This window comes from Oxyura jamaicensis, chromosome Z (genome assembly GCF_011077185.1).
Source record: "Oxyura jamaicensis isolate SHBP4307 breed ruddy duck chromosome Z, BPBGC_Ojam_1.0, whole genome shotgun sequence".
Lineage (NCBI taxonomy): Eukaryota > Metazoa > Chordata > Aves > Anseriformes > Anatidae > Oxyura > Oxyura jamaicensis.
This window is the reverse complement of record NC_048926.1, coordinates 37907166-37933824: the sequence shown is the minus strand read 5'-3', so window position 1 is coordinate 37933824 and position 26659 is coordinate 37907166. Positions and strand designations below refer to the sequence as shown.

The window sequence follows — 26659 nt, the reverse complement described above, 5'->3', positions numbered from 1 at the left end:
CCATGAGAAAAACATGTCCTCACAAAAAAAAAAACTTACATTTCAAAATAAAATTTTATAACCAATGTATAAAACAAATATAACATTTCTTATAACTATCCAACTATAGTAAATTATTTATTTTATTTTATTTTTGATTATATACTTCTGAATTGTCAAAGTGGAATTTGCAGAGAGGAATTAAAAGGTGTGGCCAGCAACGAAAAACTTACTGTCAGGTCCTTCTGAAGCTCTCAACCTGTTTAAAAGGAAACATTTGATATTTTACTCCAAAATTCCTGTAATTAAACTATATATAATATATCATATATCAGAGGTATGATATATATGAAGGCAAAACTCACTAAGTTTTGATAAGCAATCATAAAACAAAATAACCCTCAGTGTAATTTTGTTCATTGCAACAATTAGCAAATAAACTTCAGTTCCTGAAGAACAGCCACATTTTTCTGCATGTTTTTTTCTCTGCTGTATGTTGAGCTCCTTTTGCAGTTCTGCACTGCTGTCCATGTCATTTACAATGCAGTAATAATATCAGCTAAAGACTTTCAATCACATACACAGTTGTTCATTTTTCAAACCATGTGAATCAATGCTGAGATGTATTCAGAGCTACACATGCCATTGCCATTGCTTGTATAAAAGGTGACTTTTTAAACAGTTGGTCTTTTGGATTAACAAGGCTGCAAACATTAACGTTAACATTAAAGGTACCTTTGTTTGAGAAGACAATGGATGTGATTCACCTAACACACCACTGAAGAAAACAGACTCACTCAACAGACTCAGACTTACAGAATCAAGCTACTCAAAAGCCTGTAAATCCTGCTAGCACGTTTGTAGTTTGATTACTTGATTAATAAATAAATAAATAAATAAATAAATAGAACAGGATGGGTAAAAAACACAGTATTTTTCTCCCTCCTCCCATGGTGAAATCATATGGGATGTAACAGTTTTCTAGTACATTGTATTTATTACATCAACAGCATTACTCAGTAAGGGAAACATACAAGAAATTGATGAAAATAAGAAAGAAAAGGAACAGAGAGATAGTACTGGATGAAATAAATTACCCCCAACATTAAGCTAATGATCAATCAAGCTATAAAAAAATAAAAATTACAAAGCAACATTGAAAACACATTTGAAAACAGTATAATTTCAATACATATAATCAAAGCTTAATAACTATTGAAAACTGATTATAAAAACTAAGTAAATATTTTGTAAATATGTAAACTCAGTATAAAAGAGATTAATCACAGAATGAGAGAATGTTTCACTAGGATTTCAATTACTAATAATGGAAACATGCAATCTGCACAGCAAAATCATATGCAACTCATGCTTACTAGACTGTATAGTTAAAGACACTATGGTAATCTTAGTGATTCCATTAGAAAATTTGATATTGTTAGAATAAAAAGGAGTGTCCATTCGACCTAAAATTTAACATTCCCTTTGAATGGATCTACTTTACCTCCTTCAATATGCCTTCATTTAAAGAAACCAGACTGAATTGTCTTAACTACTCATTTGACCTCAATTTCTCATTGCAAGTATGTTACAGAACTGAGGTGGAAAGTTGCAGAAAGCATAGCAGAAAGTACAGAAGTCTCTTTCTAAAAACATGTGATGGATATCTTAATATGCTAATGATACGTACGAGGAGTTTCTCAGATTATTTCTCTGTGTGCTTCCAGACATGCTATTACTCAAATCCTATAGAGAAGAGAGATACTTTTACTGGTAAAAATCTGTATATTGCTGTCACATACTCACCGAACAATTAAAAAATGTAAAATCTTGAAAACATTTATTGATACTCTTATTGTTAACATGAATAATCCCACTGACAGGAGAATCACAGCATTGCCATACCTACAGTAAAACGCAATACAAATTTGCTCATACTGCAGTTTTTCATGTTGTCTTTACATAACTAAATAAAATAGTAAAGTTCAGAGCTGTATCTCAGTGTAGTTACAAAGCATGTTAAAGGTCTTCTAATACTGAAAATATTATGGGAACCCTCTTTGTATTAGTAAATTTCAATTTAGCAATAAGCTTTACAACTGTTGGAAATAAAATGCACCCTAAACCTCTATAACAGAAGAAGAAGGCAACACATTAAGCAGTTCTCCAGGGATACTTAGATCAAGTATTTTCCAGGTCTTATAGTTAGAGAAGTAGTCAAATGATCTTCCAGCCCTATTACGACAAATTGGGTCAGCCTGCCATTTTCAAGAACCTCCTAAAGTACTAGTCAGAGATGGGATTATTCTTCTGAAAAGAAAAGTCAGACAGATTTAAATCCTCAAAGGAAGCGGAACTTAAATCAAAAGTTTGAAGAAGATAGACTACAGATAAACTAACTAAAATTCAGCTTGGAATATTTTCTCTTGAAATGAACAATAATAAATGAATAACTCTCTTTTTTTATTTATTTCAGAATTCGCTCATGTTTTCACGATGTAGATTGCTTTGCAGATGAAAAATATCTTTAACAAAACAGAAAGCTTCTCAGACACATCCCTGCTTTGCTCCCTGATGCCCATTTACTCTTCTGGGTAAATCTGAGAAGTATCATAATTCATTAGCTTAAAATATACATTAACCCATAATGAGCAGTTATATGCAGTGATATCATAATATCTCAACAATATATGTATTGTGGATATGTCGTAACCCAGACTTAACCTTATAATCCAGACAGTACTTAAGAGAAGGCATAGACATTCAGTGGGCATTGGAAACTATATCTTAGAAGATTTAATAATTTGAAGTTAGTGTTCTTGAGGTGACCAGTTCTTGCCTAACTCTGATCCCCCTGTAATCAGTGGAATATTTCTGCAGGCTTTAAAAATCCTACCCTTGAGTTTTAAGCAAGAAACCTTAATATAAATTTTGAAGCATCAGATTACTTTGTCTTTTCACGCAGTTTTCCTGACTGTACCTTTATTTTGCTTGTCTGACTCTGTTTCACATTTTAAAGACATATTGATGTAATCTCCAAACTCAGGTTTTACACAATCAGCAAAGTTATTTCTATTTTTATCTCTGCCCTCTTTCACACACATAAAAATATATATATATATCATTTTTTTAATTAGGATTTGAGCTGTCTTCACAAGTATTTGGCATTCAAATTCTATGCCACTCAGAATACCAAATCTGAAACTATCTGTTTTATTTTCATTCTTTTTTTAAAAAAGCAACTCACATAACTACAGTGAAAAATAAGCTAGGCTGTTAGACATCATTGTTTCAAAAATCAAGTGCTATAAGTAAAATGGGCAAGAGTGGGTGCTGTTGAAATGGAAGAGGAAAGGATTATTTCACAGTTCCTTTTCTCAATTTATTCCTTGTTAATTTTCTGACATGCCTCTGAGAAACTCCTACACAAAGTAGTGAAAGATACATTTCCTTCTATTAGCCACACCATTTAAAAACACACAATTTTCTATACAGCAGCTTCCTGCCCACAGTCTTCAGGACATATAAATTGGTCTAGCTCCATCAAATTCAAGGGGCATATGTTGATTTACACAGGCAGAGGGCCTTTACGTTATTAAGTTGCAAATTAATTCAGATGAATCGTAAGATAAATCAGAGGTTAAGAAATCCAAGCTTTGAAATTATTATCAACACTTTGCAAGAAATAACTATCTCTGTGTGATGGATTAAGAACTATGAAGCTAACTTTCCAAAAATCTTTTCACTGTGCTGACCATTTCTGACCACAAGTTCAAGACAAAGCTCTGTGTTCACTTACTGCATAGTGAAACATCAACATATACGTTGTTTCTGGCCACTTTCTGCATATTCAGAACCACTCTGTGATTCAATAATTTAATATCCTACTTCAATAATCTTCACAGAGTGTTAGCAGCTCTTCAATCATTCATTTACTCACACACATGCACAGTGGCAGCATACAAGAAAGTTTCCCATGTCTCAAGAGGTATTTCATGACAAAGAACCTATAGTAGTCGCAAGTCCAAGGAGGTCAGCAGAGATATCCTAGTCTTAAAACAGACAAATCTATGGACGAGGACGTGTAATCTTAGGTCTTACCTCTTGAGAATGCCTCAGGTAATCACAGAATGGTATGGTATGCCTACGGATGTCTTGATTTTTCATTTTCTGGTGCATGTAACTGAGACATTCCAAACCTAGCCAAAAGAGCAGGTATCAGCTATTTCCAGAGTGTATATGAACAGATCTACTGCTACACACACCTATGTAGTGCTATAAAATAAACACCTATATGCCATAATGCCCTAACAAATGTGTAATGGGCTATAAAAGCAAGAGTAGAATTTCACAGGGTTAAAACTGACTGTTTGCATTCTCTGTCAGCAGAATTCAGAGTGCAGCCCTTCTCAGACCATGCTGTGCTGAGTCACAGCACTCCCTCGTGCTTCTCCCAGCAGCTTGCAGGACGAAGCTAGTGAGCTGCATATAGCAAAGCTGAAAGATAAAATAATCCATGCAAGGATTTCTCAGAATAAAAGAGATGGAGAATTTATAAAAGAACAGGAAGAATGCCATTCCCTTTTAATTTCAGCAGAGACGATGCAGAATTCATTTCTTCACTTTGGAGGATGTGTTTCTGAGCAATGAGTAATGAATAATGCATTCAGAAGATCTGCCAACAGATACAGTATCACAGAACTGCCTGTGAGTGTATATGCCCTGAAAAATTCACGGGAGAGTTTATTTTTGCAATAAGCCAAAATGCCACTTTAGAAGACACCTCAGGAGAGAAGGATATCATCTTCCCCACTTCCCACTTATTCCTGAGGATTAGTACTCTACTATTTCCCATGCAAGACAGGCAGCACTCCCAGAAAAATGCAACTGACTTTCTATCCAACCTATGTCCCTTTTTGCTCTGACATAAAGTAGCAAGTAACCAAGCCACGCATGCCTGCAATCTGTTTCTAATTCTGTAAAAATTATGCCAGGAGGTAAAAGTGGAAGATGACACTTTGAGTTTGTGAATTTTTATTTACTGCTTCTTTTTTTAAAAGCTGTCCTGAATTCACTGTCTGCAAAGTACCACATACTTAGCTGACTGAAATTAGACACAGTAAGCCAGTTCTTGCTGTGTTTCTCTTCCTCATCCCAGATAGTGATCTCTGCAGGCTCTGAGCTCACTTGGGTGTTCTGAGGACAATCATCCACTCTAATCACCTGGCAAGACACAGACAAAACGACACTCGATTTATAGGACGACTAGCACCTCTGCAGTTCCTCTAACAGCTACGATATGACATGGCCTTTCAGTGCACTACTGAAATGCCAATGACTGAACTGGCTCCCAAATGAGAAACAGATTTTCCCATATTTGTTAAAAGCTGCAGAAGTCACATTGCTTTTGTCTAGTCAATATTACTGAAGAAATATCTGGTGCTATAGGTTTTTAAAACAAACTTCAAAGTCCCTCAGAATACCATAAGAGACAATCAGGTCTCAAAGTTCAAGTCTCAGGTCTATTGCTGACCTAAGCATCTTATATAAACAAAGAAGTCTTCACCTTTCATCTCATTGAACAGGAATAATTCTTTCCACCTGACAAAGATGCTGGAAATCTCTTCAGAGGTGAATTTTTATATGTCTATGTATAGATACAGTTAGGAAAGTTGCCCTATTTCTATGACACATCATCATGCTATCTACAATGTGCTTACTGGTTGATGGATTCATAGATAAGACTGCAGGGCTCCTGTAGGTGAGTGAGAAGCTTATAAAGCCTGGCTTTCCTCTTTACAGTAGCACACAGTCTGGATGCAGCTCACCACTTCTTCAGTCTATCCTACAGCACATGAAGCCTCCACGATTGATTTTCTCAGCTGAAGTGCAAGGACTGATTCCTCTCTATGTAAAATCAATAATAGTCTTGGTCTACTATCTAACAAAGTCCATAGGCTTCATCGTATTCAAAACTCAAATGCCACACATTCAAACAAAAGGGAAATTAAACCAAAGCCAGACAAAAAAAAAAAAAAAAAAAAAAAAAAAAAAAAGGCTTCTCAATTTGTGTGCAGCCTTTTAAATGCAAACATATTCAGCTAAATTTTAATTTTGCTCTACACTGCAGAACTGCTCTTAGTGAATGCAAAAGACAGCTATGGGTATGTGATTCCCTTCCATCTACACATACCGGCACCTGAAGGGGTTTTTGATTCTTCTTTTCTCTGCCAGACTTTCTGTCTCTGTTTTGTTGTTTTTCTTTTGTTGCCTCACTGTAGTGTAGCTCACTAGATGGTAAAGACTCTGTGGGAAAGAATCAAAAAACACCATTAAGCTACAGAGCTTTTGTTTACTAAGAGAAGATCTGATAAGACAGAGTTGGCATATCTCCAAAGCAAGCTGAGAAAGACTTGTGACACCCAAAGCTAATACTCACGCAGTTCATGCAGATCAGTGCAAAGATGTTCACCATCATAAGATATAAAACAACAAATGTTATCTATCATCTCATACTACTTATACTTAGAACTGGAATCTGACAAATTTTAGCTGCTGGTAAGCAAATTCGGTGGTGGACAGGAAGGTTTGTAAGCCTTCTGTAAAAATGTCTCATTATCCGTTCAATCATCTGATGTATCTCTTAGGTATTCTGCAAATTCATTTGGTTCTTGTAATTCTTGGATTGCTTCCCCATGGTAAGAGACTCCCCAGGAGCCAGTATCATTGCTCTGCCACAGCAGCATTGTAGCCACAACTGTAGGGGGGGCATTTAGATGGGGAGAATCAGGGTTGCACTGCTACTGTGACTGACACACTGGTGTCGTACAGCTCGTACTAGGCACACTTGCCAATTCCCCAAGGCCATCATTCCCAGCAGAATAAGTAATAATAATAATAATAAACAACAACAACAAAAATAAAACATGAAAGAGTAGCTCTGGACTCTTTCCCTACTACCCTCAACTGCAGCTAATAACTCCTGAATGAAAAAAAAAAAAAAATCTCTTGTGTTTCCCAATAAAATATACTGTAGAGGTACACCATTTTTTTATTACCACCTATGGCCTTGCAGGTTTTCCCTCTTTTATCTTTTTGAGAGGACGGTAAGCTGTTGCTTCTGCAGACACCCCAGTCCCTCCAGAGGGGGCTGATCCAAAAGGAGGTGTTGTGTTTCAGTTTGTTCTCAGAGATGATGCTGTGCTGTGAGCTGCTGGAGTTGCAAGAGAAGGACTTTGATTCTTTTATCTGGACGTGCCTGGGAGGGCTACCTGTGCAATTGCAGTCACAGTTATAGGTGGAATGTATGCACAGGGCCTTCTGTTTCTTTCTTGAGCTGAAAATCCCTTTTTCATCACCTTCAGAGAATCCCCAGTTCACATAACCACCTTCAGTTTCTTCCCTGTCATCGCAGCAGGGTGTTGTATTCTCTCCATCATCCAGTGATGGCTGGAGACTGAGAGGATGATCAGCCTCTACAGCATTAGTCTTTTTAGATGGCAAGTGAATAACAAAGTCCCTCTGGCTCCACTGATAATCTTCTGGCTCTTTATCAACGAGGCTGACACTTTGCATGTTTTGCTGCATTGCAGTGCTCCTTTGCAGTTCATTACTGAATACATCTTCCCTGTACTTGGTAGTAGTGCTCGAAAAGGACAAATTTAAGGTGACATCCTCTGAAAAGGGCCCTCCTTGGTGATCAGGAGGTACCAGCAAAAATTGTCCATATCTAGGGGTTGACTTAGTCTCAGAAGATATGCCTGAAGTGAGTGTGTCACTTTCTATTTCTATCTTCTGAGAGCTGTCTTCTGCCACCTTATTACTCTCAGTCCTCAGTTTGTGGTCTTTGCATTCTGATGACCACTGACTCCTCACCAAGCTCCGTAACAGAGAGGGTGGCATGCTGTAGTAGTGGTACTTCTTGTCATACAAACACTCCAGACTGCTCAGGGTCTTGGAATAGAGAACGTTGCTCCAGCTATGGGGCAGCTTCCTACAGGATCGACATTTTGTGTCAGCCAGTAAGGCTTCTTCCACCTGCAAGGTGTCTACAGCCGAAAGCACTTTCAGGATGTCCACTGTCAAGGCAGACAGGTCTTGCAAATGTCCTAGCTGACTGTCGAGGGAGATTAAAGACTCCTTGATATAAAATACCTTCTCGTGCACTTCTTTTAGCTGCAGAAACATCTCCTCCACTCTAGACAGAATAAGAAAAGATAATTAAAATATCAAAACATGGATCTTTGCTTCAGTGTGCCAGATGATTAACAAATTTTAAAAAGCCAGTATTTAAAACAATCCTTTATATTTTTTTCATGTGAATTCCATTCTCATGAACATGTATATTTGATAAAGCCCACCCAGACTTAAAATACATCATTCAGTATACTGGGCCAAAAGGCACTAACTTTTAAAGAAATACACCTTTTGCTCAGAGACAATCTATCTTAAAAAACATATTTCTACTAATCTGCATTCCATGCCATAGGACTACGAAGCCACAAACAAGAAGACAGAGCTTTGGAAATGCTACATTGTATACTGCTATAAGTGCAAATGCTGAAAAAAAAAAAAAAAAAGTAAAAAGCTGTAAAGTATACTTCTTGTCAGCCATTCATCTTTCATTTCTACGCTTATGGTGCAAACATGAGAAGGATGAGGCTTCACCCTACAGATACTATTCCATTTCTCAAATGCTGCTTGAAAATGATCTTCCCAACAACCTGTATGGCCCCTTGGAATAGATTTTTTATGTTTGATGCTACCAGTTATCTTCAACCAAAAAAAAAAAAAAAAAAAAAAAAAAAAAACACCAGCTGCCAAACAGCAAAGCCTTTTTTTATGGTCTTCAAATCCCCAGTGCAAGAACTTCTTGGACTGGAACAATATCTTTTTAACCAATTCATTATCTTCACGTTTGCTAAAGATACTCTCTCTGGTGCTCTATCATTAAGACAATGATGAACCAGCTGCAGGCAATATGCAAAAGAAGCTCTCTTCCTTTGTCACTGAGTAACTTAAAGATGCAGCATTTAACCAACAGCTGAATAAAATCAAATACCAGTGTTCCAAAACGTTTTATTCACCTAAAGTTATTTCTTGTTATAACGTTTTGCAATGCTAGGAAGTACATTTTAATGTGGCACTCAGGAAAAACAATCCATTTCTAGGTGTATAGGTATCCAGTAAATAAAATCTTCTTCCAGTAAATAAAATCTTCTTGCTGTAATTGATTCTACAGCTTTTAAACAAAAGTATTTATTTTATTTCTTCTACAAGGGACATTCATTTTGCTTGTATGTTTTGTCTTCGTAGAAAATATAGAAAATAAGACCATGAAAATACAAACATCAAGGGGTTATCTATATCTAGGCAAAACAAATTTTAGATCAGATCTGTATTGGCATTCAGTAATACTTTTTATAGTGCTCAGTTTGTTTAATTCTTCTCTTTAAAGGTAATGGCAGCTTTGCCATTGATTTCAATAGAAAGCTAAATTAGGCCAATACTGGGAGCTTTGAAATCCTGTTAATAGTTACATATTGATATTTTGCAAACCAAGATGGTACAGTGCAGATAATGCTACACTGGTTTTACAATTATTTTCTTACACAGCTAAGCCTCTAAATAAAACTACGTATTGTATGCCATATTCTGGCATGTCCTCTTGGTGATACCTTCTCTGCAAAAGTGAAAATGTAGAACACCATACTGCGCACAGTGAGCAGTTGCCAGTGAACAACGTTGGTGGAGTCTCTCGGAGAGTGGATTTAAGGAAGGGGAAAATAATAATAATAATAATAATAATAATAATTAAAAAAAAAAAAACTGCTGTGCAACAGCAGCTGGAAGAAAGAGGAGTGAGAACCAGCCCTGCAGCCCCCACGGTCAGTGCAGCAGGAGGGCAGGAGGAGCTCCAGGCAGGCAGCAGCAGTTCCCCTGCGGCCTGTGGAGAGGCCCCTGGTGGAGCAGGCTGTCCCCCTGCAGCCCATGGGTCCCACATGGAGCAGATCTCCATGCTGCAGCCCGTGGAGGAGCCCCCGGTGGAGCAGGTGGATGTGGCCTGGAGGAGGCTGCGGCCCATGGAGAGCCCCCGCAGGAGCAGGCCCCGGGCCGGAGCTGCAGCCCGTGGAGAGGAGCCCACGCAGGAGCAGGGGTCTGGGGGGAGCTGCCGCCCGTGGGGGACCCGTGCTGGAGCAGTTTGCTCCTGGGGGATGGACCCCATGGTACGGAGCCGTGTGGGAGCAGGTCTTAATTGCCTGTGGATAACCTCTGCAGGATCAATTCGGGAAGGACGGCATCCCATGGGAGGGACCCCACGTGGAGCACGGGCAGAGAGGGACCGTGAAGGAGCAGGGGTGAAGTGTTAGGAACTAACAGCAGCCCCCGTTCCCCTTCCCTGTTTGGGAGGAGGAGGTAGAAGATGGCTGTTTGGGGTGGGGGGAGGTGTTTTTAGTTTCCTTTTAATTTCTCACTTTGCTATTCTGCTAGTGATAGGCAATAAATTTTATTAATTTTCCTACGCTGAGTCTGTTTAATCCATGCCAGTAATGGGTGAGAGATCTCCCTGTCCTTATCTCAACCTTTGAGCCTTTTTTCACCTTATTTTCTCACACTGTTCATTTGAAGAGCAGAAGTGTGAGAGCTATGTGGTGGAGTTTAAGTAGCCGTCAGTGTGAAACCACTAACAACCCCATTAACCACACTGTACACATCCAAGGATGAAATTCTGCCAGCTAGGCTTCCCAGACAGGCCTGCCATTCAGTTCAAACAGATACGTTACTTTTCCATCAAATTAGCAATGTCTACATATGCTCCTGCCTCTCAAATTCACAATGGACATAACTTTTTTTTTTTTTTTTTTTTTTTTTATGTAACAAATATATACAAAGAACACAAATTTGCAGCAAAACACACCTTTCTGTTGTCACACGGATCCTTTCACTGTCACTGGAACTCAAGCTTTCATTCTTCTCATGAAAATATTTTTCCACACACTGTTCCTCAAAGTCATGGAGTTTCTTCAACTCCTCATCACTTAAGTACAGCTCTGAACAAAGAAGTAGGAGTTGGTATGAAGTGTGATGACAAATACAATTGAATGTGTGTCCATGAAAAAAGAAAAATGTCAGAACAGGTTTTCTTCTCCTCCCTTGACAAGAATGAAACAGACCTAACTCTATGAAATTTGGGCTTATGTATAAAGACCAAACATGCCAAATCCTCTGCCCTGTTTGTGAGCTCACTTCAAAGATTTCTCTCTGCCTTGGCATTTTCATTGATTTTCCACAGGGTGGCACTGGATCCTCATTGCTAAAAGCAGTTGTTTAATCACACAAAAAAATGTGTTTAAGAAACTTGTCAAGCAATACATAGGCATATAGAAAAGGGACACAAAGGTATTTAAATTGGAAAAAAAAAAAAAAAAAAAACTCACTGAGAAAAGTGCAGGCAAGGTATGAGCCCTCTTCTATCCAAGGACTTTTGGATGTGCTAAGCAGTCTTACAGTTTTCCTGGAATCTAACGTACTTTGCAGAAACACTCTATGTCAGTCACTTATACTATGCATGCGTATAAAAAGAGCAGTGGTACTTCAAAGGCATGCTGATATATCCAGCCATGAAGGAGGAGCTGAGCCTAGGAACAGCAGTAAAAGCTGCTCAGCATTGATTAGTTGAGCCCACTTTTGAACTCTGTAACCACTTGTGAGCATGGGAGATATCTTCAGGGATTCATGTTCAGCAGAGAAAATCCTAAATGAACCATAACCCAAGAAGGGTCTGCTCAGTTCAGTTATTAGCTATCAAGAATGTACACTGCTTCAAATAGACTGTGTAATACTATACAGTAATGTTCCCCATTTTAGGTAAGATTACAGCCCCCAGCATCTCCACGACCTCATTCCCCTGCATTGCCCCACGACCCCTCAAGACCCACAGCTGAGTATTCATTCCCCATCCTGACATCCTGTAGTCCCCTCGTCTCATTGGCTATGGCTGTTCCTGACAGAGCAGCGGGAGCTGGAGGCAGTGGGACAAGTGGGACACAGAGCTGGCATTGCCATGTTAGGAATGTTAGGAATGACCTCAGGACAGGAGTCCAGGTCAGAAAGGGTGAAGGAGGCGAGATTAAGGGGCAGTGGTGAGCCAGCACACAAAGTAACTAGTGTGCAGTGAGGAAGTTGAAGCTCCTGTGCTCTCTCCATATATCTTCCAACACCAGTTCTCCTGCGTCGTCAGGCTCTGCAGCTACTTCCTCAGCTTCCACAGACACCCGTTTCCCAACACAGGAGGCAGAAACAGTACTATGAAGTACTGTACAGGGGCTAGTTCTGTGCATTCATATTGGTATTCACTGCTATAAAGTAATGTTGACACACTGACTAACAACCAATCTGAAGCCTAACATAAAGTGGTTATTTTGTGCATGACCAAAGAGCTAGCAAGCTAGAGTTTTCTTGTTCTCCCAGAGACTCATATAGTCTAGGAGGATTTTCCCCTCACAACCCTTTACATCTACAAACAGGTCTTGTTACTTGATGCAGAAATGGGTTCTCAAATGTCAGGTTTCACTTCCCCAGATGATGCTGCAGAAGTCAAGGAGGGACTCTGCACTCATGCACTGCATTATATAACAAGTCAGGGACATCAGAGTCATTTGCTGAAGTATCTTTAATGGACTGCTAACACCTCATCTCAAAATACCCTGAACTAGCTTACTTAATACATGTGACTCTCATTACAAAGGAAACTGAAAGCAGAAGACTAATTTCCATTCAGTGCCTTTTTACTTAAACTGCCATTTATCTTATGAGCCACAGATCCCTACTACCTAAGCTCCAGAGGAAAAATATATATATATATGAAAACTTAATGGTATATAAAGGATACAGGGGGAAGAAGTCATTGAATAGTATCAGAAGAATAAACACAGACTCATCAAAAGTATTTGTCACACTGGGCTATTAAAAAGGAATTGATGGTCTTTTCAGGATAAATGTACAAAAATGTATGCCTTCAGCATTGTTTATTTTCCATCAAAATAAGGTTTTTCTACCATACAGAGAAAGTTAATATCACTTTATTTCAGCTCCAAGTTGTGATATATCTATGTCACTCTAGCAGGATAGGTTTGCAACACCTTCTTGCAAGTCATAGGCTAGCTACATTGAAAATAGCTATGACTGAGTATGATGTAAGTTAAAACTCGGAGCCAGAGCCTGCCTAAGTTCTTCACTGTTACTATCTATCTTACATTTTGATTGATGCACAATATGTAGCAAAACAAAAGCTAAATAAAAAAGCAAAACATTCCCCTAGTCACTTTTTTTTTTTCTACAAGACTTCTCAGTCAGGCACTTTAAATTCTGGTTTGCGAATAAAAACAGCCTCCAGGCCAGAAAATCTCTTTCTTTGGAGAAACTGAGCTACAAAGTGATGGGAGGCTGGCAAAACATTCCTCATAATCTATTTCTGTTGGTCCCCAGTTTAGCTCTGCTTACTCAGTCCAACGTCACCTTCCTCTTGATCAGACTCATTTGTGGGCCGGTGGTGGAAGATGCGATTTATCAGAAGTCCAATATGGCTCAGGAGAATAAAAGGTGGAGGCAGCCATGGCTTGTCATGATAGGTCATAATGTAGCGGTACCGGTTGTACTTCCAGAGCTTGTTTGATATGGATTTCAAATCATAGTAAACATTACTGAGAAGAAAGATAAACAGGAAAGGAAGGTAAAACACTCCTGTGAGGAATCTTCTCAATACAGCAAAAGATGCTTGTCTACAGATCTAATTTGACACTGAAGAAAAGTCTCATCCCTCCAGTGAAGTAAATCAGCTTAGCAACTTTCATTTAACAAAGCAGCAGCATGTGCCTGCAGCTAGTGCACAGAGAGAATGAGATCTTCAAAGCTGCCTAACAGATTGGGATATCCAATTCCCATTCACTTTAATGGGAACTGGGCAAAAAATATCCCTAAAGTGGCTTTGAAATCTCAACCAGATTATTTAAACTTTAATACATAGCCTATCTGGGAATCAACATTGTCTGCCTCTTTGGACTGGATTAAATGTGTGAGTCAGGCTAAGGGAAGAATGTTAGCAATGATTCTGCTGCCTTTCAGTGCTCTCCCCCTACAACAAAATGCATGCTGCAAAAAGCAGCTACATGAGCAATTCTACTTTGGGGTACTCTTTGGAGCACTGATATTACTAAACATGATGCTGGTGTTGCACAGAGTATTTCCTGTACTGTCATAGACCCAAATACAGGAATTCAACTTTGTGGTTTCTGGCACTTTAATTTCAGTTGCATTGTCATATTACACACCCAACATATAATCAAAAAAAAAACATTAGCTTTGCTTCTGGGAGCATAATTAAAAATATTGCTTATACCCTTTTTTGGTCCCACTTCTGGAACAATCAAATCACTAAGCAGAAGGTTTAACATATCATCAATGCTGAAGGTTTAAATCTAGAAATAATTCAAATTACAATTTCACAGCTGTGCATTAAAAAAAAAAAAAAAAAAAAAAAATTAATGCCTTGCCACAATTTCAGGAAAGGGATTTCTAATTGGAAGTGGGAATAGAATGAGTTTTGATCATTCAGTTTTCTTGAATATTAATCACTACATTTCTTGATTTGATTTTTTTTTAACCTACAGCTGACTTTTTCTTCCCCAGAAATACTAGAACTCTAAGAAAAAAAATAACTATTTGGGTTACACTGTTCTTTATTAATATTTACACAGAACTGATTTACTTCAAGGGCTTCCCTCAACCAAAAATGTTAAAATTACTATAATGACATTGATGAAAGCTTCCTACTCTGGCAGCATACATTAAAAAGCAGATATTTCAATACACTACAGTTAGATTTCAGTTCCAGAACATACCAAATTGCACCAAACAACAGGAATTCTTAAACAACTACCCACAGAGTATTCTCCTACAATGGCATTACCCTCATTCTCTTAAATTCTCCACTTATGTGCCAATTTAAAACTTGTGCTCCCCTGTGATGAGTATTATATAGGCTGTCAGTACAACAAATACAGCTTTTAGGAACAAAGTACAAATTATGTCAGAGCTAAATTAATGTTGCTTGTTTGCCAAGTGGAGTTGTCTACTGCCACAGAACCAGGTTCTGTTCAAACTGCAAAACAGTCAACACAGAAGCGTTGGCAGAACATCTATCAGTTGTATTTGCTTTTGCAGCAATATGGCATGGTACCTACTTAAAGAAAGCAATAAGTAAGTTGACCATGATGATGTATTGCACAAAGAGGTAGACAGCTTGGAGAAACGGTGTGAGGAAGGACCCAGGAGGACAATCTTGATTGGTTTCACAAACTAAAAGAGAAAGACATACAGAGCACCATTAGCAAGGGAATAGAACAGAGCACAGCAAGGGCTTGTGGAACAGGTTGCCCAGGGAGGTGGTGGAGTCACCTTCCCTGGGGGTGTTTAAGGAAAGGCTGGATGTGGTGCTTAGTGATGTGGTTTAGTGGATGACATTGGTGGTAGGATCTTGGAGGGAATCCAAGATCTTGGAGGTCTTTTCCAACCTTAATGATTCTGTGATTCTATCTCCTAATTTGCCTGAGCAAGAAACAGAATAGTCCCAGCTTCTTCCACAGAGATATGTTGTTAAAAGTCTACCTCTGTGTAAGGAAGATCACTCTTCATGGCCCTACTGCCTCATTTGTTCCATTTCAATTCAGAAGCTTTAGACACCATTTTATACGTATTTTATGACAGCCACTATGACTTTCTGTTAAGTGGAAAATAACATGACTGCAATGTATTTAGGTGATGGCACATGCTCAAGTAAACTGCAATACAAATCTTTGATCCCTAAAGGAAGTGGCAAAGCTATCACTGACCCCATGGTGAAGCAAATATAGCTACAAGGCTGCTTTATCAGAAGAGAAGTATTAATCCTTTATAGCTTCAGTAAGATCATATTAATTAACATGCAAATGTACATATGGATATTTTTGATAGTTCACAGAAACTAAGGGATCCCTTTGAATATTTTTAAACTGTCAAAACAACCACTTTTTAATGTTTGTGGCTTTTTAATCAAATTTTACACCTTTGAGGAAATTTTAAAACACATTGGGAACACAGCAGTCCTAAATTCAGGAGATATTCCATGGCATAAAGATTCAGTAGAGAAATACGTCTTATCTGAGAAGTTTCAGATTTCTGAAGGTTTAGCATTACTAGGTGATTAAATGAATTAAACTGAAACTTAATGCCATACTTTTTTTAAAAGTATTTTGACTTATATAGCCAAGATATGTATCTGTCATGTGACTGTTTCATCAATAATAATGGATGCAGCATCCTTAATTATTTAAGCGAATCACAGAACTAAATGTCTTAAGTATCTATATCTATTTGCAAGCCTTTTCTATTTTCGAGACTATTTTACTTGCACTCATTGCTTAATAGCATGAATGACTTCCACCTATATAACGAAAGTGGCACCCCTGGAGTGCCTGGTTCTTCTCTCTCACTGAGACAAAGCCAAAGCCATAAGCAAGAAATAACATTTTTCCTACTGTTTTAATCTATTTATGTTCATGTTCAGCTGGTTTATTTGTATAAGAAGGATGTCACGTAATTCTTACTATGGTGAAATGTCATTTTTCAATTTCCTTTTTGCTTTTCCCTTTGTTCTGTCTTCCTAATAAACTTTGCAGTCTTTTCTCCAAGAGATCAGCAGCTTAGAACTGTCCCAATTGCAAATTCATTTCACTGACAGATTCTGACCAAGAATTACTTTATTATTAGTCCCTATGTGCTTTGTTCTGAGCTTTGTAGTATACTTCATTTCAGAAGTTAAATTTGAACGTTTTAAAGTTTAATCTTCATTTTATACAAATAAACTAATATTCTCACCTTTATTCATGCAGTATTACAAATTAAGGCTATATATACACTGGAATAAAAATTGTTTGAGTAAGGGTAGACTTAATATGTGGTCAAAATTCTAACAGTCAAAAGTGAACTTGTTGAAGCACATATTAAATGTAAGCTGTTGAGCTGTACTGTGAAAATCACCTACCATCTATTTCTCCAGCATAGACCTCACCAAACATCATCCAGTAGGGTTGAAACACAATATCTCGGGCCAGAGTCCAAGAAGGAGGCTCTTCTGGTGAAAGTATTGCCTTTCGTGACACTCCAAAACTCAACAGGACAATGGCCATCATGACCACAATATAGAACATGTTTGCTGTCTGGACATGTAAGAATTAACTGTGTTAATTATATGCAAAGGAAACTTACATTTTAGGGAAGAAAATCAGTCACTGCTTTTGCAAATAGCAATACAAAAACAGGCTAACAATCTAATATGCTGAGGAAAATTAGAACATTTTCTAGAGATTAAAATCAATTCTGGAACAAAAAGGCCAGAAGTCTTGCCTCTCAAGTCTCGCTAAAGATCTTAACCAATATTTGAAAAAATGCAGAGACCTTGTAATGGTGCTTTTCATCACTGGCATCTTCGTATAAACTAAGAGTACAGAATAGCAGTTCAAATGATTTTTTTCCTTCTAACACTGAATCAGAATTACTATGCAAGACAGAATATAAAAGTATTAATAAGATAGTTCCAATAACTGAGGGAAATTACAGTGGGAATCTGCATATGTCCCTCAAGACTAGGCAGCAGTTCAGCAGCAGTTCTGATACCAGAAGAGAAAAAAAAAATTAACTTTGATCTCAGAGAAATTTTGCCTGCTAAAAATGGGATATAATTATTTGAATCAAAATGTAAAATAATGATGAGACGGTTTCCAAGAGCTAGGGGAATTATCTATAATAGTGAGCCCGTCTGCAAGACACGGTGATTTTTCTTCCTACTATTATCAAGCTGGATCAGAAACTCTACTCAAAAACATCCCTTCTCTAAGGAAAGAAGTGAAAATGGCTTTTGTGAATAAACTTAAATAATGAATAAATTAGAACTGAAATCTGGTTATCGTCAACTCACAAACAGAAAAAATCACGGTAATTTCAGGTAACACATTCACTATCAGTTATTAGGTAACATCTATTTTGTCCACCATCCTTTTCTGTCACTTCTGACCTTTACAAGCTCCTCAGTAGACATCACAACTACAAGAAAATTGCTCCACAGTGTAATGCTTACCATTTTCCCAATCATTGTCAGATATGGGCCAGCATGCTGGTTCACAGCAAAGAGATCAAGGAGACGGGCATACCAAAATATTATATCCAAGCAATAAAGTAGCCGCCCTGCAGTTTGAACAGGAGGTTCAGACCAGCGCAAGCCAAAACCAATCATAAAAAGGATGATGGCTATAGAATCAGTAAAATTCCAGTATTCATAAATCCACACCTTCACTTTTTGGCAGAATTTTCCAGGTTCTGAGATAAATACCTGAACAGAATGTGGAGAAAATCAATCAAACAAAACAAAACCAAAATAAAAAATACACACTGAATCTCCATTAAAATCACAGATACATTCTTTGACCTTTTCTGTTTGAACAGTTTTATGATATTTGAAGATGTTTGTTTCAGATTTACTTTTTTTTTTTTTTTCAGGCCCACATACTACATACTGCAATTCATTCTTTATTGAGGTTTAGACTTAATCTATGTTTTATTTTTCAAGCATGCCACACCAAACAGAATTGCTCTTCCTAAAGAAAAACAAATCCCAAGCCTGAACCTGTTCACTGAAGAGTGTGTTCTTCAGCAGAAAAGAACAGGCAGTACAGAACAGCTATCATTATAAATTAATTAATATTTTCTAGAGGAATGGTCGTGACTTGCAGTAGCCCTTCCAAAAGCCCCTAAGTCATGGAAAGCATCAACCTAACCGTGCTGATGGGGAAACAACAAATGCCTGTTATTGCAGGCTGAAAATATAAAGTAAGATCCTTGTATTGCACCAAGGGCATGCTAAAAAAAGGAGTGCTGTCAACTAGGAAAGTAAAGAATGAAAGGTTTGCTCCTTGAACTGTGAGGTGCCCCAAAGGGATTTTAAGCTTCACTGAGCAAATGTGTGAAGTGGAATCTTTGGGAGGCTGTAAATAAAACCTCTGCATGTTGCGTGAGTGAGGCCAATTATGCAGTGCTATGTAAGATCACACTGATAAGAACCAAGCAAAGGAGAGATTTTTAAATGTTATGCCCTGATCCTGCAAGAATTTACGCATATGAACACATTCATGTAAACAAGTGATCCTACTCAATTCAGCTTGACTAACTCATATGAGGAACTAGTTGTAGGATCAGCGCCTAAGGCTTTAACCATTACTTGATACAATCTAGAGAAATGGACATTTGCAATTATATATAACAAGACCCTCAGCATTTAATTAGCTGGACACGTAACACATATTGTCCTACAAAATCTTTGACAGCTGCCCAGAACTAGTACACAGACAAAGAAGATCAAGAATAAATGAATTTCAAAGTCTCTAAAGAATGCTAATGCTAGAAATGAGAACTGATGTTTCCACTGTCCCACCATCAATATAGTGCAACAGCAGAACAGCAATCTCCAAAGTCCTTGATATTTCATATCCTTTTTTCTTTTCTGAATTAGATAATCCTTATATTTTTTTTTTAACCTAATGCAGCTACAGAACTTGTATGTTCATCCCAAACTTCAATATTTCCATAGCATTTCTGCTGCACCATAAAATCCCTCACTTCTCTCATAATGATGCAGTCTTCTGAGTGATCTGTTGTAAGAGAATCCTTCACTCAGAACTGTGAATACTTTGTGTTATTCTTCTAAAAGTACAACATTCCAAAAGCCATATAAGGACACCTCACACCGCTGTTGATTACTGCTGCACCAATTCCATGTTGAAGATAAGTCTGATCAGATAAAATAATTTGTGAAATATAAATATATAGCTGCATTTGTCCCAGGCTTCAGGTCTGAAGTGCAAGGTGTGTTCAGAAACTCAGAAATAATTGACTGCAATTAATTTCAATTAATTTTCATTAAAGTATCATTTTTTCATGCCCAAACAATCCAGCATTAAAATTTGCTGGCTTTTTTTTTTCAGTTTGTTTCTAGATGGTCAGTTAGACTTGATGGAAAATCTTAGATAATTCTACATAAAATACCTGATAACAATGCCCACACTCAAAGTAGAACCTAAAGACACATTCTATACTCGTCAGAAGAAATTTAATGGTCTGGTCGAAGAAAGTAAGGAATGGGTGCCTACAGTAAGACTCCAAAACCCAATTCAGCACAATCACTTTCAAACAAACTGTATGTTACCACTGGCTTACACAGAAGTGGAGATTTAAGGACAGACTTCAAGATGTATTTTTAAAGTCCAAGTATTGGTCTTTATAAAAAAAAAAAAAATCACAAAAATAAATGCCCTATGTAATTCTTTCCTCTGCTAAATTCTCTCAAATGAAAATTTCACAATTTGGCATTCTCCAGTTTATTTTATTTTCTGGTTAATAATACATCCTTTATAGATGAGAAGTGTGAATGGAAAAAGCTTACCTCCCTAACTTTTTCAATGGCAGTGCTGAATATATAAATAATAACAAGCCACTCCTGCACACTCGGTCTTGGTTCCATCTTCACCAATACAGTATAAGTGAAGAGCATGAGAAACGCCATGTATGCCATCTAAAAAATACACAGTATATAATACAGATGCATGAAAAACTCCAACAAATTTCTGCAAACATATTATCAAATAATTACCCTGAATACAACATAATATACTTTGAATATAAATATATATTCTAACTACTGGGCCACTTTAAGACTTTTAAGCCCAGCTCTCCAAAGTATTTTTATGCAAATACCCTTAAACATCATCTGAAAACTGTGTTTTGGTGCTTGAAAGACTGAAGCAGACAATGAACTATTGCTGTGCATGATCACCTAGGCCCCAATGCCACAACAGGAGTCGGACTATTACCTATTTTTCTTTCTGTCTATCTAAATGTTAACTATCTGCACACTGTTACAGGAATGTAAAGGAAATGCTATGCTTTTATCCTAACCTTGTGTAGGAGCAAGTAACCATTCTCAAAACTAAGTGAATCGCATTTGATTTATCAGTGCCTTCCAAAGCGCGCGCGCGCACACAAACACACATACAAAGAAAAAAAAAAAAAAGAGAGATCAGATGGATAACATATTTAAAAGGTAACAAAACCTTCCATAAACATACCTACGATGGAGGATTTATGACATATCAATTGGTTGACTACAGGCTGTTAAAGGAGTAACAGTTGACACACAGTGGCCTGACCCAACAGGCAGCCTGATCTCAAATACCCTACGGTCTACTAACATAGGGGTTACTTACTCAAATTGATTTAATAAATGCAGAGAGAATAAATGCAAATTGATTTAACAAATGCTCTGTAGGAAATAATATTTTAAAAGAGGGGGAGGGGATCATTGTTGTTGGTGGTTGTTTTTTTTTTTACTGCAGCTGCATGATTTTAGTTGATAACTTTTCACTAAAATGTCTTCCCATTCCCCACCACCACCAAGTGACTGTAAATCCACATTAGACAGAGAAAAAGTTGCATCAAGTGCTATTCGAAGAATCGGAGGAAATCCAAGTTCTTCTGTGATGACCAACCGTGTGAAACCAGAACTTGACAATTGGTGCATTGTAGAACTCATAGATTTTTCTAGTGTTAGGCAGGTTTCCTTGTCCACCGTCTACTTGGCTTTCATCAGACTTCTGAGCCACCTTCTCCACATCATAATCCTTCTTAAAAAGGAAATAGCATTTTAAAAGTAAGAAACTATGCTCTATGATTGCAAAGATTGTGCCATGTTAGAAGAAGGCACAAAGGTTTAGGCTTTACTCAAAATATACTATTATTGTAGCTTGATTTTATCTGGTTACAACCATCTCATTATCATTCCCATTTTTCTATTATAAATACTATTTAGAGTTTGGTCTTATGATTACAGGCAATGGCCTGGGTATCAGCAGAATTGAATCCGCTCCTGTTTCTGACACACATTTCTCTAAGTCTTTAAGCAAGTCACTTATCTCCCTGTATCTCACCTCCTCTAGCTGTAAAGTACAGATAAATAACAACTCCCAATATGACTTAAGTGTGTAAACTATAAATCTATTCACATCTGTGGGGCATTCTGAAATAAGGGAATGAGTACCACATCTCAGCTCATTGCACACAGTCTGAATACAGATTTGCAGAAAATGTCAGGACACTGAAGTTTTAAATACAGAATCCAGTTGCTACTTTTGGTTTACTGTATGCCTGATTAGAAGATGAGGATGAAATAAGTATTCTCTTACAAAATCAGCCTACAAAAAATACAAGTAACATCTTTATTATTCTCAACAAATTTAAAACAAAGCAAAAAGCAAACTTGATTCTGCATTCAGTTTGACACTTTGTACAAGAACCCTTCTGAAGAAACAAATATCTGAATTGCTGCTGAAACCTAGGAAAAGGTGCAGACCCACAGCAGTGGGCAACTGGAAACAAACAAACAAAAAACAGAAGGTGCTGAAAGAAGCTTTAAGAGATGCAGGGGAAACTATAGGTAGCTGGACAGGCCTGGAGGAACCAACCTATCTCATTCATTCTTGTTTTAACATTGGCCAATTGCCTTGGCTAATATCAATGCTAAAACTTGTTGATACTAGACACCTGCAGCATAGCAGCTTTGGTGACATGGAGATTTATCCCTACTACACAACATTTCCTTATCAGGGAAAACTGATTTTTTCCATCATCTTTGACTCAGAAAAGTACTAAAACAGAGAAACACATACAGAATCATCCTGACATATTAACAGCAGATCTGCTGTTGAGGTGAAGTAGACAATTTTACCATAAAAGAGTGCAATTTCCAGCTGCAGCAGGTGACTGGAATTTATGACCATGTGTGAAAAATGTTCTATATGGCACTTTAAGATTTTTGAATTTTTCTGTACTTTTTTCTTCCCTGTTTCATATCAGAGAATTGAAGAAAAGTAGGTCACCTTCTGTTTTAAACAACACTCTGTATTAGATAAAATCAGAAGTTAAGGCTATTGCTAGCTCAGAAAGGAAGCAACCCTGTCTGAGGCTGGGCAGAAAAGCACATTGCCATGTTGCTTTCTACCAGACTGCAGGGGGTACCTACAGCAAGTAATTACAACTTGCCTTTCCTGCATATCATAGCTGTTACCTAAGCCCACAGAAAGCATTTTCAAACAGTCAGGTCAGGCACTGCAGGGTGTAAGAGCTTCAAGCATTTTCCTGCATCAAGTAGAAAACACAGGTGTGGCAATGACAGGTCTGCCATTCTGCTGCAAAAGCCCTTGACAATAATCCACTCTCCTTTATTTTTGCACAAATTGAAATTTAATGGATAAGGTCCCAAACAATCCATAAAACATATCTACTGGAGGCAGAGCAAGTAAGATTGCCTGACACATCTCACTTAATCATATTTGCGCTGGTCAACACCTCACCAACATTTACCAGTTAGGAACAAAATTCTCTGTGCCTGATGTCTGCCTCCAACTGAAAACTTATAGAAAATTTCAGTTCAAGGAATGCTTTGTGAAGAATGAGGAAGAGAAAGGACACAACTCTGCTTAGCAGAAGTGTGGAGGAATTCAGATATTAATAGGGAAAGATTTCACCTATGCTAGAGATTCTCTACAGTCAGATCTAAGAAGGACTTTCGTGCAACGACAGGTCCCTGCAGAGTGCTTCAGGACTCAGTTCAAATGATTAAACCAAAAGCAGAGTGCTTCTCTTGTTCTTTAAATGACATCTCTACTAGCCTCAAGAGACTCAGAAGAAGAGATAACCTGTTTTTGAACGCAAAGAGCAGAAAATTTGTGCCCTAAAATAATGGTATAACTGACAGTTAATTATAACCTTTTTGTACTCCCGTGAGATTGGGAAGGATATTCTCAATATGACCAATACAGGACAGATGAAGTGATTTGCCCAAGATCCCTCTAGTCTCTGTCCCAACAAGGGATAAAAACCCTACTTCTTGATAATCTGGTCCCAATTTTTCCAGCTGATCAATCCCTCCTCATTCAACAGACCCTGACACACAAATGACTGCTCATCACAGACTAACCAGAGACAAGACATCTTTAGTGCTGGGTGGGCTCTGGTCCCCATGGTACCATGTAAACTGGTGGAAATCTTGAGACTGAGGCACATGAGACATTTCTGCCTTGTTTTTAAACTCCAGCATCAAGATAGTGGGAGGCAGGAGAATACTTATAATGACCTGAAAGAGAAACACAAGATTCAGGAAATTAATTCAGCAGTGATAGCAAAGACCTGAGGCCAAAGTCAGTCATGCATGATGTCAGCACAAATGCATAGCTATTCCACTGGCCTGGGAGGGAGCCACTGGGGTGGGAATCTCCGTGTTACACTCTTACAGCCTCTGAAGAAGTGTGCTGCTCTTGATTGTTTTGTGGCTTTGGAGAGAGTTAATGGTATCTGGAGATACTGTAGATACTGTTCCCTATGTCTGGAGGGCATTCTTGCCATCAGCAGCTCTGTTGGAAAACCAGCAATATGGGGCAGCAAGAACAGGTGGGGAGGGACTGGAGGGTGCTGAGGAAATGGAAACAGACAAAGACAACTCAGGATCTGTGTTCTCCTACTGCCATCCCCCAGATTCTTTTGCAAAGAAGTAAAACCACTGCCAAGAACTGTCCTCCCTCCCTCACCTTTCTTTTCTCTCCCAGATGAGAATGTTCCAATCTACGCTCAAGCACATCTGTCCAAAGCTGCATTAGACTAGTTCATAAACACAAATACACGTATAAAATATATAAACCACATCTAGATGCCCCAAAAGCTAAAGTGAGTGATGCTACCTTAAACCAGGAGTTCTTCCGCATCTTCAGGCGTCCCATCCACATATCGGTCAGTAGCATCTGTGTGCAAGTATGAGATACAAAAGGTCGCAGGCCCACAGACACTGCTAGTTTTAAGCAAGTTGAGTTGCTCCAGTTTTTCAGTTCATAGGTCAGCAACTTCATGGCCATCTGTTCATTTTGTTTGAATGCTTTTTCCAGTACATCTAAGGCAAGCTGACCAAATTCCCTTGAGCAGAAAATAATTAACAGGGACCAGTCAAAACTCAGAATCACTACTGCTTACAATGAAAGCTCCATTAGCCAAAGTTCAGCTAAATACACAGTAAGAATGCTTTTTCCCATTTACCCATTGCTTTATCAATATATCTAGAGAAAAATAGTTTGGTGAGTAAATATGACTATTTAGTCCTAATCAAAAGGTTTAATGTCATCCTCGTTTCTATCTTTTGATTTATTTGTTTTGTTCTTAATCTCATTCAGTGATCAAAACGGACCCTATGAAGTTCTATGAACTTGCATCAGTAACTCATCATCACTGTGGGGAAGCATTGCAGGCATCTGCAAAAGCCTCTTCTTTTACACTGGCTCTTACATACCTCTGTTAGGGAGACTGCCAGGAAGATATGCCTTCCTTTAAATTAAGTTTTGGAACTGCATGCAGAACAGGCCAGCACATCTTACTGTAATCTGAATCTGAGGAATTATGGTACAAACCATAATGACAATATGTCATTAAGAAGAAAAATTACCAGAAAAATACTTCAATGAAATAAACTTGATGAAAGTTCTTGGTCTACTTCATTTTTGATTCACTCAGATATTTTCAGCAAATGCTTTTCTTAAGGTCTTACACAGAGCAGGACTTAAGGACTGATTTTACTTCGTTTGTTACCAGATATTATGGGTTTGAAAAGTTTAACACAGCTGTATCATAATGAATTTTTAACAAGTTAAGCTGGTAAGGTAAGCTATTAGGGAAATTTTAACATTCCAGCTGACCACATAACAGACCGTGAGATTTGCCCTACTAACCTATATTTTTTTTTTTCAGCTATGCAACTAGATAACATGCTAATTATTTCACCTTAACTCTTGACCATGTACACTAATACAGAGCTCCATTATATGTTATAAATAGTGAGCAGTGGAAGATATTTTATATTCCACAGCGTGCAGCACCACTAATCTTACATATTCTTATTGGATTATGAAAAAGTCTAACCATTCTAAGCATTGCTAATCTTTATTAACTGAAGTGAAGAGAGAAATCATACTTTGAGTACTTCTTAAGTTCTTCTGAAGTGTCATCCACCATGTTGCTCTGTTTAGCTTCACGTGCCATTGCCTTGTAGAGTTTACAAGCCACAACTGCTTTGACCATGGCTTCCTCTCCATGCTGCCAGAAGAACATTGCCATCTTCTGCCTTTTCATTAATACTGCCCAAACCAGGAGGTCATTATAGGGGTAGATAAAGCCAGATGACTCATAGTTCTCTGCAAAGTTTATATCCTCTTTTGACTTCTTCTTAGACTTATGGAAACCAGTGGATCTTTCCTAAAAATTTGTTTCAAAAAACACAAAATCTCTCTGAATGGTTGAGGTTCAGATTCATGTGAATAAAACTGGCACACAGTTCTGAATTTCAAGTAGCAAACTGTTTAATTGATATATACATCAAAGTCATAAACCACAGCTAGGGTACATTCAGTTTATCAGTGCTAAGAAGCTGATAACATTAGTGGAGGAAAAACACTCCTTGCTCTGTAGCCTTGCCATTTATAGCCTCCTCTTCCATAACACT

The 26659-nt window shown here is 37.9% G+C and overlaps 1 protein-coding gene across 5 annotated transcripts in view; it reads right to left on the bottom strand.

Annotated features, from left to right (window-relative positions):
* The window catches only part of TRPM6 (transient receptor potential cation channel subfamily M member 6), a 100653-nt gene that overhangs the window by 21375 nt on the left and 52619 nt on the right, over positions 1 to 26659 (bottom strand). For 3 of the 5 annotated variants that reach the window (XM_035309931.1, XM_035309934.1, XM_035309936.1), the window contains 16 exons: positions 26132 to 26412; positions 24855 to 25083; positions 24098 to 24253; positions 21612 to 21746; positions 20510 to 20638; positions 18152 to 18403; positions 17060 to 17234; positions 15222 to 15336; positions 13483 to 13682; positions 10898 to 11030; positions 7038 to 8176; positions 6173 to 6285; positions 5076 to 5202; positions 4081 to 4178; positions 1670 to 1725; positions 213 to 238 (listed from right to left, as the gene is read on the bottom strand). In XM_035309931.1, the coding sequence (XP_035165822.1) occupies positions 213 to 238; positions 1670 to 1725; positions 4081 to 4178; positions 5076 to 5202; positions 6173 to 6285; positions 7038 to 8176; positions 10898 to 11030; positions 13483 to 13682; positions 15222 to 15336; positions 17060 to 17234; positions 18152 to 18403; positions 20510 to 20638; positions 21612 to 21746; positions 24098 to 24253; positions 24855 to 25083; positions 26132 to 26412 (3364 nt within the window). The remainder of the gene's footprint in view (positions 1 to 212; positions 239 to 1669; positions 1726 to 4080; positions 4179 to 5075; positions 5203 to 6172; positions 6286 to 7037; positions 8177 to 10897; positions 11031 to 13482; positions 13683 to 15221; positions 15337 to 17059; positions 17235 to 18151; positions 18404 to 20509; positions 20639 to 21611; positions 21747 to 24097; positions 24254 to 24854; positions 25084 to 26131; positions 26413 to 26659) is intronic. The other 2 variants (XM_035309932.1, XM_035309933.1) reach the window with 2 other exon arrangements.